The 15,252-nt window shown below is 35.8% G+C and overlaps 1 protein-coding gene across 1 annotated transcript; it reads left to right on the forward strand.

The window, feature by feature from the left end:
* Positions 1-7,080: 7,080 nt before the first annotated feature.
* Positions 7,081-8,025, forward strand: LOC109396504 (olfactory receptor 51V1-like). Its single transcript, XM_019668364.1, has one exon. It carries the CDS (start codon positions 7,081-7,083, stop codon positions 8,023-8,025), a length of 945 nt encoding a protein of 314 aa, XP_019523909.1.
* The last annotated feature ends 7,227 nt before the right edge of the window (positions 8,026-15,252 follow it).

Raw genomic sequence — 15,252 nt, forward strand, 5'->3', positions numbered from 1 at the left:
ATGTTAAGTGAAATAAGTCAGTCGGAGAAAGACAAATACCATATGATTTCACTTATATGTGGAATCTAAAAAACTGAATGAATGAGGAAAGTAAACAGAAGTAGTTTCAGAGATATAGAGTAACAACTGATAGGTGCTAGTTGGGAGGGGGTGGGGATGAGGGAGAAGTGGAAGGGATTAGACAGCATAAATATGCAACTACAATATTGCCACAGGGACATGTAAGACAGTTCCAGGAATATAATTAATAATGTTGTAAATATTTTGTAGGGTGTCAAGTGGTCACATGTCTTGCTAGGGAGACCACATCATGGATGGGGTAGAAGCTTGATCACTGCACAGTACACCTGAAGCTGATGTTGTACAATATTGTATGTCAACTATAAGTGAATATATATATATATATATATATATATATTATATATATATATTGTCATGGAACACAGAGTATAGTGTGGGAGTGGAGTCAAGAGAATTGTAATAGATATGTATGATATTGGGGGGGAATTGGGGCAGCAGATTGGGGGAGGAGTGTTTTCACCATGAGGGGTAAAAAGTATAACTATTGCACTGTGTTGTACAACTGAAACTAATTCTAAAAAATGTGTATTTCACAATAAAAAATAAATAAAATTAAATTTAAATTAAAATTAAAAAACAGCATGGCATTAGTAGAGAAACAGATACACAGACCAATGGAATAGAATTGAAAATCCAGAAATAAACCCACATAAATATGTACAGACAATTTTTGACAAAGGAGCCAAAAACACGCAGTGGAGAAAAGAAAGCCTCTTCGATAAATGGTGCTGGCAGAATTGGAAAACCACATGCTAAAAGAATGAACCAAACTGCTATCTGTCACCATATACCAAAATTAACTAAAAATGGATCAAAGACCTGAAACAATAAACTGCATAGAATACAAAACTTATGGACCTTGGATTCAAAGAGGATATTATAAATTTGACCTCAAAGGCAAGGGAAGCAAAAGTTAAAATAAATGAATGGAACTACATCAAACTAAAAACTTCTGCACAGCAAAAGAAACCATCAACAAAATAAAGAAGGAACGAACTGAATGGGAAAAGATTTTTGCAAATAACACCTCCAATAAGGGGCTAATATCCAAAATATATAAGGCACACATACAACTCAACAACAAAGTAACAAACAATTGAATTTAAAAAATGGGCAGAAGACCATAATAGGGATTTCTCCAAAGAGGACATACAGATGGCCAATAGATATATGAAAAGATGCTCAGCATCACTAATCATCAGAGAAATGCAAATAAAAACTGCAATGAGATATCACTTCACACTGGTTAGAATAGCTATCATCAACAAGACAAATAATAACAAGTGTTGGAGAGGCTGTGGAGGAAAAGGAACCCTCATACATGGTAGGAATGCAGATTTGTGCTGACGCTATGAAAGGCAGTGTGGAGGTTCCTCTAAAAATTAGGAATAGAATTACCATATGACCCAGCAATCCCTCTCCTGGGTATATACCCAAAAAATTTGAAAACATTTATCCATAAAGATGTATGGGCTCCGATGTTCACTGCAGCATTATTTACTGTGGCCAAGACATAGAAACAACCAAAGTGTCCTTCAATAGATGACTGGATAAAGAAGATGTGGTATATATACAATGGAATACTATTCTGCCATAAGAAAAGATTAAATAGTGTCATTTGCAGCAATATGGATGGATCTTGAGATTATTATGGTATGCAAAATAAGTCAGACAGTAAAAGTTGAGAACCATATGATTTCACTGATATGTGGGATATAAAAACTGAAAGCAACAAAGGTACAAGACAAACAAATGAAGAAACAAATCTCATAGACATGAACAATAGCTTAGTGATTACCAGTGGGTAAGAGGATGGTAGAAGAGGGTATAGGGGGTCAAATATATGGTGATGGAAGGAGAACTGACTCCAGGTGGTGAACACACAATGTGATATATAGATGATGTATTACAGAATTGTACACTTGAAACCTATGTAATTTTACTAACTATTGTCACCCCAATAAATCTTAATAAAAAAACACAGGTTATAATTATTAACATAAAGTTCATTTTATTTCTCTTCATTTTAGCTACAAGTTACCCTTTTTTTCTTGAACCCATGGCTTAAGTATTCAAAGAATTCATGTGCTGGCAAATATAAAATATTGTTTATAAGTTTTGTAGTTTTTTATAAGGTTGGTGATTCCTACAAGCTGCTTTAAATCAGAGCCTCTGTTTTCATGACAGTATCATAGAGCACTTTTTTTGCACTTACTCTGTGCTAGGAATATTAGCATTATTTATCAGAATTATAGTATTGTGTTATCTAATAATAATTGCTAGAATTATTTGAGTATCATATTTTAATAAGCAGTAAAGCTTAGAGATAAAGAATGTGCTCATAAATCCAGACTGTCTGGGTTAGAAACTCATCTTCTATGCTTTTAAGTACTGTGTATTTGGACAAGATAGTTTACCTTTAATCAGTTTTATCATCCAAAATAGGGATAGCAACATTACCTATTTACAGGATTGTCCAGAAAATTAAATTAGATGAATATGTAAAGCATTCAGAATAGCAAAAGATGCAAACACTTCATAAAAGCAAAATGCCGTTATTTCCATTTTAGCACTATTTAGTAAGGCAGCCACGATCCTCAAATGGCTAGTGAGTACATGACGTGTGGCAAGTCCAAATAGAGATGTTATGTAAGTAGAAAACACATACTAGATCAAAGACTTAGTGTGGAAAAATGATTTAAAATGTCTCTTCAGTAATGTTATATTGACGACATGTTGGAATAACATTTATTATGCATCAGGGTAAATAAAAATATTAAAATAGCCACCTGTTTCTTTTTACTTAGAACATTTAAAATTACATAAATGGATCACATTGTATTTCTATGAAATAAATTGATCTACAGATATGTACTTGGAAACTTTCCCTGTGTTACACAACTGTAATGACATTAATATAGTTCCAAATACTTTCATGAGTCTTTTTGCCCTAATTGCATAATCCCTGTACCTTAGAAATAAATTTCAAGGTATTTATTATTGAGGCTATTCAAGCCATTCAACCTGATCATGTTTAATGTATTGAAACACTATAGTTTAAGAACACTATGGAGAGACTTTGATTTCCTTTAATACAGTGAACATGAAAACTTGTAAGGCCTTCAGTTATAAGCACTTAAAATACTGGATACATGTATACAAAACATTTTTTTTGACTGCCTGGAGTTAAGATTGAAAATGTAATGAAAGCCACAGGGCTATGTGCCATAATGGACATTGTTTGCTTAGGCTAGATTTGTTGATTAATGATAGCAGTTCAGGACTTGCATTCTCAAGCTCATACAGGAAATAGAGGCAGATGGAGAAACTGGAAGGGAGCCCCCACATAAAACCAAAATATTGACTGGATGAAATTCAGAAATCTATAAGGCTTAGGAAAAATTATCCCTTTCATAGGAAAAAAAGGACAGAGTATTGATAGCAATCTACATAGAAAAATAATCCTTGATTTTTTTCTTCCTCTCTTATTTCTATTTCTTTCATCTCCTGATAATTTTGAAATAACACATAACTTGTGAGAGAAAAAGAGACCCAAATAGGCAAAGCCAAGCAAACTTTAAACACTGAATATTAAGGCATTTCCCCCACATACCCATATTTAAAAGTTTTGGAATCAGAGTCAAATGCTCTTTAAATTGGGTGGTGAAAGATAAAATAATCAAACTTACATGATGTTGCAAAAGCAATTCTACGAGAGAAGTGTATAGCCATACATATAGCAACTATATTATTTGTCAGGTTCCTCTACTGGAAAATTATTCTTTTCTAAATATTCCTTTCTCTACTGTCCTCTCTGAAAGTCAATGTTCACCTACCACTCTTTTAAAGTGAGCATTATGCTTCACCCCTTTAAGGGCAGGGTATTTCCATAAATTATTTGGTATTCTTCTGCAGGGAAATTTGTTTCTTCTCTCCCGATGATAGGTTGATTCAATCATTTCTTATATTATTGCAGACTCATGTATATTTATTTTATGTTTTGAGTTATGATGCAATACTACTTTATTTTATTGCTCATGTTGTTACAGTTTGACCATTGGGGATCTCTTTAATTTGACTCCTATGGGGCTCTGCTATACTTTGTGTGCATGTTAGTTTTAGCACTTGTTACTTTCTAGCAGTAAAAATTTTCTCGGCTTATCTTGAATATTTCTTGTCCTAGAACCCCAGTCCTAAAATCAGAGATTTCTCCAAGGAGCCCTGATTCATTTTATTGAAGAATGGCATTAGAAACCAAGGTAGGCTCATTGTTCCTGGGGTATTTTTTGCTCCTAGGCCCTCTCAGATGACAGAGCAAGAAAATATATGAATGTATCCCAACTAGTGTACATAAAAACATCTATAAGTATTTCCATGTACTCTATATCCATTTCTCCCTGTGTTAAGCTACACTTGTGTTCATACTTATGTCTAAGAAGCTAACCCATCACTACATGGACCATCCAGTCTTTTCCCCTTGGTTGTCCATAACCTTTCACTACAACTAGGTGAAATTTGGTGCCCACCATATATGACCCGTTTATTTAATTGTTTGATTCCATCATGAATGTATAGTGGTTTTAAAATTACAGTGTGGGAGAGGAAAGCTCTCTATAACCTTCCAAGTAAATCTCAGTCTTTCAGTGGCCCTTTGGCTCAGGTGCTCACTTTCACATGTTTCTCCAGTTGCATAGCTTTCCCTCCTAGTCCTCTATTCTCTTTGCACATCTATTTCCTTGAGGCCCTTATACCTGTTGACTAGGTATTTTTCCTTCCTAGGTGACATGTAAGGCTGGAGATGGCTAGAGTTGGAGGGATTCCCTTCCCCCATGTGAGATGAAGCTCTGACCAAGTCTTTTATAGAAAGAGTAAGACTTTGCTATGAAGTAGATTCTGAACAATGACTACTCCCCTCTTCTAGAGGCAAGAGTAGATCTTTCTCAGATCTTCCCTTTGAGAACCTGATTGATGGGTTTCCTGGAAATGAATTCCTCAGAGGTGTCCACCCACCCACAACCGAAGACATGGCTTCCCAGGAGATTCCCTCTCAGCTTCCAGCAATTCCTCAAATTTGCCATTGAACTGTTCCTACCGGTTTGTGGTTCCAGAAGTTTCTTTCCCAGGCAAGGAAATATCAGCTATGTCTCTCTGATGTGCCTGTGTCTACAGGTTTTTAGGTTGTGGTTTTCCTTGCAACTTCTATTATCTGATGGCCAAACAAAGTTGCTGGTTTTCAGTTTATCCAACTGTTTCTTATTGTATGAACAAGAGCGTGTGATGACTTTAATATGTTAGCATGTTGGAGCTGCAACTGGAACCTGATTATAGTTTTTGATACATACATATTTATGTATATAAATCATTTTTCTTGTCTCATCTTCCATCTACTACTATATGAGCCAAGATGTGATAATAGCAGTGAACCCAATATCACAATATTTAAATAATTGAATATCAAGGAGGAGGTGTAATAATTTGAAAGAGTACTGAATAAAAACAAGTGAGTGTGTTCCTCTTTTGTTGAAAGGATGAGTATTTTCAGTTGTACAATGGATATATCCATAAAATATGGAGAATGTAGTTGCTAACTTCATTCAGAAATTAGAGCTAAAATGTGTGGGTGGACTGAGCTGAATTGTTACTTTTTCTTACAATGTAGGTATTTTTAAACTTTTTTTTCCCCGAGATAAAGCCATTACCATAGTAACTAATGTAAGTCTTTCATAAAAGCACAGTGGAATAACATGAACTTTTGGAAAGGAGATACCTGTATCTCAATGTGTTTTATGGATGGAAATGGGTCAGTTTTGGTAGGTAGAATTAGACATGCACAAATCCAGCAATAATTCTCTGTACAAACTGAATACTTAACCTGTTTATAACATCCTTTAGCCAATAATGATTCTTTAACCACATTCCAGTATCCACAACTATTATGCCTATTATACAAGTGATAGAATATGTTTTCGGTGTGAGGAGAAGAGCTTCCAAAAGAGCATTGTAAAAATCAAAGGAAGGTTTACTTCAGCTCAAATGTGAGGATTAAATGTGAGTTGAGAGAGTCCTAAAGAGATGAAATTTAAGACAGAGCCAAGTAGTTAAGAGCATGGACACTTGGTGAGACTGCCTGTGTTCAAATCTTCATCATTTGCTGTCTGTATGACTTTAGCAAGCTACTCAACCTCTCTTGAACTCAATTTACTTATGTGTAAAGTATGGCTGATCATAGCACCTATTGCTTAGGGTTGGTGTCAGGCTTAAATTACCTATTTTTATTTAATGCAGTGCTTAAACAGCCTGGAACATCAAATAGACTATGTGTTTGCTAAAGAAAACAAATGCACTGGCCTTGGATAATTCCAGATTGCAGTCAGATCATAGTTGTATTTCATCATTCTCTTTAAGATATAAGTAGAATGTCCCCAGGGATGCAGGGTCAATTTATACCCTTGAGCCTCCTTCCTCATGTTATAAATTACAGCCCTTTAGCTTTCACTTGAAGCAAGAACTTAAATAGATATAACCTACTTTCTTGGGAGTAGAAAAGCAACTGTATCTTTGAGGTTTTGCAACCAGCGCAGATTGTTGGCTAGAAGAGATGTATTGAATAACAGGATGTATGAAAAGGTCCTCTGGAGGTGAAGGTAGCTACTTTTCCCAATGGCACTGAAAGATTAATATACATTTTGAAAATCAAATCCTTTTATAATTTCTAAATGCTTGAGAAAAGATAAAATTATGTAGATCACTTTTTCCTTTCTCTATCCTCAATTTTCCCAGGTAGAAATAGAACCAGATTCTTCAGTGCGGCACTGTACTTGGATAATGAATGCGAACAACAGCAAATGTGACTTTTTAATCTGACATACAGAATTCTGTCGTACATGATTTCCCACTGCTGTTCAAATTTGTGCTGTATGAGAAAACAGAACTCGTTTGAATGTTACCTTCCAAATGGAACTAATTTCTAACTCATAGAGAAAGCGCCTCAGATTATCCATGCCTGCTTTTTCTGCTCATGACACCAATTCTTCCACCTTTCTCCTAACAGGCTTCCCAGGTCTAGAACGGGAATATCCCTGGCTGTCCATCCCCTTTTCCTGTATCTATGCTATAGTTTTCCTGGGAAACTGCCTGGTGCTGCATGTGATCCGGACTGAGCCGAGCCTGCACCAGCCCATGTTCTATTTCCTGGCCATGCTGGCCCTCACTGACCTGAGCATGGGGCTGTCCACAGTGCACACGGTGCTGGGGATCTTGTGGGGGCTCAGCCAGGAAGTCAGCCTGGATGCCTGCATTGCACAGGCTTATTTCATCCACGGCCTTTCCTCCACAGAGTCTGGAGTCCTTCTTGCCATGGCTTTTGATCGTTTTACAGCAATCTGTAATCCTCTGAGATACACATCCATATTAACCAATGCCCGGATCATCAAAATTGGACTGGGGATTTTAGTTAGGAGTTTTATGTTCATCATTGCTCCCATAATCCGCCTAAAGTTTTTCCACTACTGCCGTCCACATGTCCTCTCTCACTCTTTCTGCCTTCACCAAGACCTGCTGAGACTAGCATGTTCTGACATCCGCTTCAACAGTTTCTATGCTTTGGCTCTGGTGATTTGTATCCTTTTGTTTGATTCCATGCTAATTCTTGTATCCTACATTCTGATCATGCATTCTGTCTTAGCTATTGCATCCCGGGAGGAGCGGCTCAAGTCCTTGCAGACCTGTGTTTCCCATATCTGCGCTGTTCTGGTTTTCTATATTCCAATTATTGGTCTGACTATGGTGCACCGCTTCGGGAAGCAGCTCTCTCCTGTGGTCCATGTTCTCATGGGTAACATCTATATCATCTTCCCACCCCTGATGAACCCCATCATCTACAGTGTCAAGACCCAACAGATCCGTGGCAGGATTCAGAGGTGCTTCTCCAGGAAGAGGGATTGAAAGGCTTTAGATCAAAAAGTTGTAAGTGGTTTAGATGTAGAAAACCTTGGGCAGGGAGAGGGAGGGAATACATCTATTTACATAAGTTAAATGTAAGTCAATTGAACACTAACATTTTAAATGATATGCCATTAGTTCAAAGTTCATAGGTATCAAAAATGGTAATGAAACCTTGTGTCTCAATTCAAGTATAATGTAAAAAATTGTGAAAGGAGAGTCATTCATCACATGGCCCTATCATTTCTGTCCAGGAAAACATAATATTTTAACAATTGGCCAGAAAGATTATCTTGCAAGAACTATCTGCAAGAAAGTTATCCAAACACACAGTTTATATCAATGGAGGCACAATTTTATCACCACTTTGTGGAGTTGTCTTAATCAACATAGAAGTTATAATTGGTCTCTAAACTTAAATGATGTTTTCAGACTGGTTAATAGTCCACTTATGAGACATTCCAAATCACCATCACCCTTCTTTCCTCACTAATTCATCAACAGACAACTTTGTTTCTTGCTTCTCAGAGGAAACTTTATCGCTATCTTTTATGTATCTATAAATGGTTACCAATCTCACTCTTTTTTAAATTTAATTTATTGGGGTGACAATGGTTAATAAAATTACATAAGTTTCAAGTGTGCATCTCTATAATACATCATCTATAGATGACATTATGTCTAATTTCAGTCTTACAGAAATTGAAATTCTTTACTGTTGAGAATCAATGCTTCATGTATTTGCTTTATTAGAACTCCTTTTATGTTTTCTGGATTTGACATGTATCAGCAAGGCAAAACTTCTTTTGTAAGGGCATTTTATACAGATGGAATATATATATATATATATATATATATATATATATATATATAGTCTTAATAATTAATGAGAAGTCAGATGACTAGCCATTTAAGAAAGTAATAAAGCCTAGTCTGTACTGCAAACCTTGTGGAACTGTCATCGTGAGGATCTTCAAAGAGAGAAAATGTTATCTTTTTTATCTCTAGCAATAAATCATTTTTATCACCCTCATCACCAAATTAGGAAAAAATACCTACACTTATACTACTAGATAAAGCAAATCTTGATTACTTTGTATAACTCTGTCAATGGATTTTTGAGACCAATGATATGGTGGATAACAGTTGTGCCAAGGGGCATCCCTGTCTTATTCTTGATTTTAGAGAAAAACTTTCAGTTTCTTACCATTAAGTATGATATTAGCTGATAATTTGTTGTATATAAGCTTTATTATGCTAATGTGTATATCTTGAGTGGCTCTATCATTTTAGAGCTAGAGGTATAAGGAGAGAAATGTCAGGTCCAAATACTGCTCCAATCACTAATAGCTGGGTGTTTCATTTTTAAGTTTGTGAATTTTGAGTCATCATTGGTTAAATGTAGAAAATAGTTTTTATACTTTACAGTGTCAGAGTAAGGATTAAATAAAATAATTAATGGAACACAAGTATCACAACATTCAAAAAATTTTTTTCTGTATGTACCAGTGCCAATGCCATGATGAGCATTAGAAATATGAAGAGCAATTAGCAAAGGTATTTTTCTGAATGACCATACAGTGCTCCCAACTGGATATCTCACTTAGAGATTGCATTTCTTTGCTTAACAAGTCCAAAAGTGAAAATTTTACACTTATAAACCCACACAAAAACACCGTACAAAATGTCTTATCTCAGTTAATAACAAATCAAATAAATGAAATCAGTAACAGGGAATCAGTTAGTGTTATAAAATATATATTAAGTGTCAAATACATGCCAAAAATATATGAGAAACTAAATGTTTAGAAAAAGTTAAATAAGGAGATGACAGATTAGGTAAATGCTATGCCTACTGCAGTCCAGGATCACACCAAAATTACAAATAAATTATGGAACAGTCAACTTCAAGAATCATCTGAGACTATGTGAACTATACCCCTGTAACTAAGGATATAAAGAAGAGGCCACATTGAGACTGGTAAGAGTGGGGATGAGAAATGGGCTGACCCCAAACCCACAGACAGTGGTTGAACACCAGGAGGGACACTTCGGTGCCGGAGGTCCCCCAGAAGAGGGAGGGGTCTCAGGCCCACTCTGGACTCCCCAGCCCATGGGACTTGTGCCAGGAACAGGAGTTCCCATAACATATGGAAGTGAAAATCAACAAGGACTCTGTCTGTCAGCCCCAGTGAGATGGACGGTGGCTAGAAACCCAAATGTCCTCTTAAAGGGCCCGCACGCAGACTCGCTCACTTGCAAACACTAACCAGGTCTTTGATGGAGGGGCAGCAACTTGAGAGGTGCCAGAGGCCTATGGAGAAAGACTGAGTTGTGTGGTTTCAGGGCAAGGGCTGGAGGGAGAACAATCATTATCACTGTGTGCAGCTTGCCCCGTGTGTGGCCTACAGGAGGATGAAGTTTTTTCTATGTTGAACCCTCCCTCAAAGGGCCAAATCTGAGACTGCTTTGGTCTGGTAAAATCTGTGCTTGTGCACCACAAAGAGGACTACTCTGAGTGTCACTCCAACCCCAAACTGTGTAAGAAGTTAGTGAGTTAAAATGGTTGCATGTCTCAGAGGACCACAAATTCCCACAAAGTGATCTAGGGCTATGGCCACCTGAATACCTGACTCAATACTCTGGAAGCTGTGAATGAGCCACACTTTAAGAGACAGGCATCAAATTACATCTTTGGCTGATGAAACCAGAATATTCCTAGCATTTTTTGTTAGTATGCAGATACTGAAAACAAAGTCTGCGTCTCCAAGCAGTGCCAGGAAGAGATACATGGGCTCGTGGAGGCTGCACTCAGATTTGATGATGACAAGGAACAGGGAATTCCCAAACAGGGCAATGATGTACGCGGCACAGAAAATAATAATGCCGATGCAGAACTGCACAGCCTCCAAGCCAGGAATCCCAATCAGTGTCAGTACTGAGGGCATGAAGACTGTGCCACTGAGCTTGAACATGTTAGCTTACAGCTGCCTAATTAATGCTTTGAGGTTTTTTTGTGGAGTTTCTCTCTTCTGTTATTTGTTCTTACCTATTTGTAAGTTTTCATTTTTTATTTTTTATGACTACATATTTGGTATTTATTTCTTTTATTTATGTATTTTAAGGACAAATTTTATGGAGTTATTTTGTTATTGTGTGTATTTCTGTGGTTTTTATTTAATTATTTTTTAAAAAATCCTTATTTTTTCAGTTACAGCTGACATTCAATATAATTTTATATTAGTTTCAGATGTACAGCATAGTGGTTAGACATTTATACAATTTATGCAGTGGTCCCACCGATTAGTCTAGTACCCACTTGACACTATATACATAGTTGTTGAAATATTATTGACCATACTGTGTATGTTGCATTTTATAGCCCCATGACTATTTTGAAACTACCAATTTTTATTTCTTAATCCCTTCACCTTCTCCACCCAACCCCACATCCCCTTTCCTTCTGGCAACCATCAGTTTGTTCTCTGTATCTATGAGCCTGTTTCAGTTTTGTTTATTCATTATTTTCTTCTTTAGGTTCAACATATAAGTGAGACCATATTGTATTTGTCTTTCTCAGCATGACTTATTTCACTTCACATAATACCTTCTTGGTTCATCTATGTTGTCACAAATGATAAGATTTCATTTATTTTTATGGCCAAGTAATATTCCATTGTATAAATGTGCTACATGTTCTTTATCCAATTGTCTATTGCTGGGCATTTCAGTTGTTTCCATCTTGGCTATTGTGAATAGCACTGCATGAACATAGGTGTGTACATATCTTTTTGAATTAGCATTTTGGATTTCTTTGGATAAATACCCAAAAGTTGAATTGATGGCTCACACAGTAGGTCTATTTTTAATTTTTTGAGGCTTCAAACTGTTTTCCATAGTGGCTGCACCAATTTTCAGTCCCACCAACAGTGCACAAGGGTTCCCTTTTCTCTGCATCCTTGCCAGCACTTGTTGTTTGTTGATTTATTGATGATAGCTATTCTGAGAGGTGTGAAGTGATATCTCATTGTAATTGCAGTTTGCATTTCTCTGATTTAACCAAGGAGGTAAAAGACTTGTACTTAGAAAACTATAAGACACTAAAGAAAGAAATTAAAGAAGACACAAATAAATAGAAACTTATATCATGTTCATGCGTAGGAAGAATTAACATCATTAAAATGTCTATACTACTCAAAATAATCTATAGATTCAATGCAATTCCTATCAAAATACCAATGGCATATTTTTTTTCAGAGCTAGAGCAAATAATCTTAAGATGTATATAGAATCACAAATGACCCCAAATAGCTACAACAATGTTGAGAAAGAAAAATAAATTTGGAGGTACTATTCTATCTGAGAAAAACTATGCGACAAGTCTATAGTAATTGAAACAGCATGGTACTGGCATAAATACAGACACATAGATCAATGGAACAGAGTAGGGAGTCCAAAAATACATCCATGCCTATGTGGTCATTTAACCTTTGACAAAAGAGGCAACAATATACAGTGGGGTAGACAGTCTGTTCAATGCATGGTGTTGTAAAAAATGGACACATACATGCAAAAAATGAAACTGAAGAAACTTCTTACATCATATACAAGAATAAATAAAAATAGATTAAAGATTTAAACATAAGACCTGAACCATAAAAGTAGACGAAAACATAGGCCGTAAACTCTCTGACATTGCTTAGTAGTATTTTTTCTGATACATCTCCTCAGACAAGGGAAACAAAAGAAAAAATATACAAATACCACTACATCACACTGAAAAGTTTTTGCCCAGCAAAATAAACCATCAATAAAGTGAAAAGACATCCTACTGAATGGGAGAGGATATTTGCCAATGATATATCTGATAAGAGGTTAATGCTCAAAATTTATAAAGAACTCATAAAACTTAGCACCAAAACAACAGACAATCCAATTAAAAAAGGGAAGAAGACCTAAATAGACACTTCTGCAAAGAGAACATACAGATGGCCTATGAACTTATGAAAAGATGTTCAACATTGCCAATCATTAAAATTTTTTTTAGAATCAAAAGTTGAATATCACTTTAAGTGGCATTTTGTCAAGCATATATGTTTACTGATCATGTAAGTCCAGGAATGCAGACACCAAAAATTTATTCTCTCTCTCTCTCTCTCTCTCTCTCTCTCTCTTTTTCTCTCTCACTCTCTCTCACTCTCTTTCTCTCCCTCTCAACACAAAGGCACACAAATAAATACGTGATTTATATGCAAAGGAGACCCATTCACAACTAGTGTTGTATGTGCATTTGTGTGCATTTATCAGTTGAAGGGCATTAGTGAGGCTTTTTGGCAGGTTGAGGAACTTTCAAATAAGATGTATTACATATATCAATTTTATTTTTACCCAAGATGCATTCACAGGCAGTCATTTAATCTGCACTGAATAAATAAAGGGAAGTATTCTCTATTTCAAGTAGTATTCTTGACCCTGGGTGAAGTTCATTAAAATTGAAAAATAGTCTGTGAAAAGACACTGTCAAGAAAGTGAAAATATAGCCACAGGTGGGGAGAAAATATTTGCCAAACACATATTTATTAAAAGGACTTTTATTCCAAAATATACACAAACCCAAAAAATAAGAAAACAAACAACCCATTTAAAAATGGGCAAAAGATCTGAACAGGCACCTCACCAGAGAACATATACAGATGACAAATACACACAAAAGATGCTGAACATTATATATCATTAGGGAATTGCAAAGTAAAACAACATTGCAATAACCTATTAGAGTGGCAAAAATTCAGGACTGGTATACCAAATGCTGTTGGAGAAGTGGAGCAACAAGAACTCTCTTTCATTAATGGTGAGGATACAAAATGGTACAGCTACTTTGGAAGATAGTCCGGGAGTTTCTTACAAAGCTACGCATAGATTTATCATGCAGCCCAGCAATTGTGTTCCTAGATATTAACCCAAGTGAGTTGAGTTGAAAATATATGTCCACACAAAGCCTTCACATGAATATTAATAGCATTTTTATTCAAATATTTTTATTCACCCATTTATGTGATACAGTTATAAACATGCAAGTATAAACAAATCATTTTCAATGAGACAAATATAATATCAGCAGTTGGGCAAGACTATGATGCAATTCTCTTGAGAAACAGAAAAGTAATGAATCATATTACACATAATTTATTCTATCTGCTTTTAAAATGTTTTTGGTATAATAATGGAATATAAAAAAATAAATCCATCAATCCTATGACTAATACCTCTCTCAGAGTGCCATGGAAGTACCATGCTGGACAATTGAGAAAATGGAACTTTAGTACATGTTTTCAGTTAGTTATTGTATTGAAACAGACTTTTGTGTAAGTAAAAAATAATATAAAACTGAAAGTGCACAATAATATTTAGATGAGATAGTGTTAATGATGCATGAGTAAAAGTAAGGATTTTAAATGAGAATAATTTAGTGTAATCCAGAATTTTCAAGGTTGTCCTCAGATAAGAACATGAATTTCAGTACTTCAGTTGAAGAACTGGGTTCAGTTTCCAGTGCTAGATTGGTCCTATAAGATTTGTGAAATCATTTGAAGACACTGGGGTTTAAAGAACTAGCATTGTTAAGACCTTTTAGCAAACTCTGGTGATGTGCAGCCTTAACAGGGCTCATGCTCAGAGAGGTGGAAAGTTGCACTGAAACCCACATCATTGGGTTCTACATTTATTTTTCTATATAACAACAGATATGGAAAACCTTGAGGTTCACTTATGTCTTCAATAGAAACCCCAAACTACAGATTCCATTCTACTTTTCTCCTTTTTAATATTTGTAATTTCCACCCCAAGGTGAGGATCAGGCCTCCCATTAATCAGTTTTCAGGTTCATCATCTTTAACACGCATTAAATATTCTAAAGGATTGGCATAAGGATAAAATTAGATTATGAATGGAATTTATTATAGAATTTTTTCAAGAAAAGTTTATTTCTTATCTGCCAGCATCAGCAGATACTAGGCATTGGGGACATGAAGACGAAATTAGACAAGGCTTATTCCTAGATCTTATTTATAGCTTCCAAGTAGATATATGTGTTAGGGAGTTGTATTTCCCTAATCAAACACATGTTTTTTTTTTGTTTTGTTTTTTTTTTTAGCTGAGCCATCCTGCTACCTGTTGGCAGCTCAGCGGCTGCTCAGCTCGGGCTGGACTCGAACCGCTGTTGCTCAGAGC

Source organism: Hipposideros armiger, unplaced genomic scaffold (genome assembly GCF_001890085.2).
Source record: "Hipposideros armiger isolate ML-2016 unplaced genomic scaffold, ASM189008v1 scaffold_525, whole genome shotgun sequence".
Classification (NCBI taxonomy): domain Eukaryota; kingdom Metazoa; phylum Chordata; class Mammalia; order Chiroptera; family Hipposideridae; genus Hipposideros; species Hipposideros armiger.

What these genes read in the sequence shown, in the direction of transcription:
- LOC109396504 (XM_019668364.1), top strand. Translation starts at nt 7,081, where the DNA reads ATGCCTGCTTTTTCTGCTCATGACACCAATTCTTCCACCTTTCTCCTA.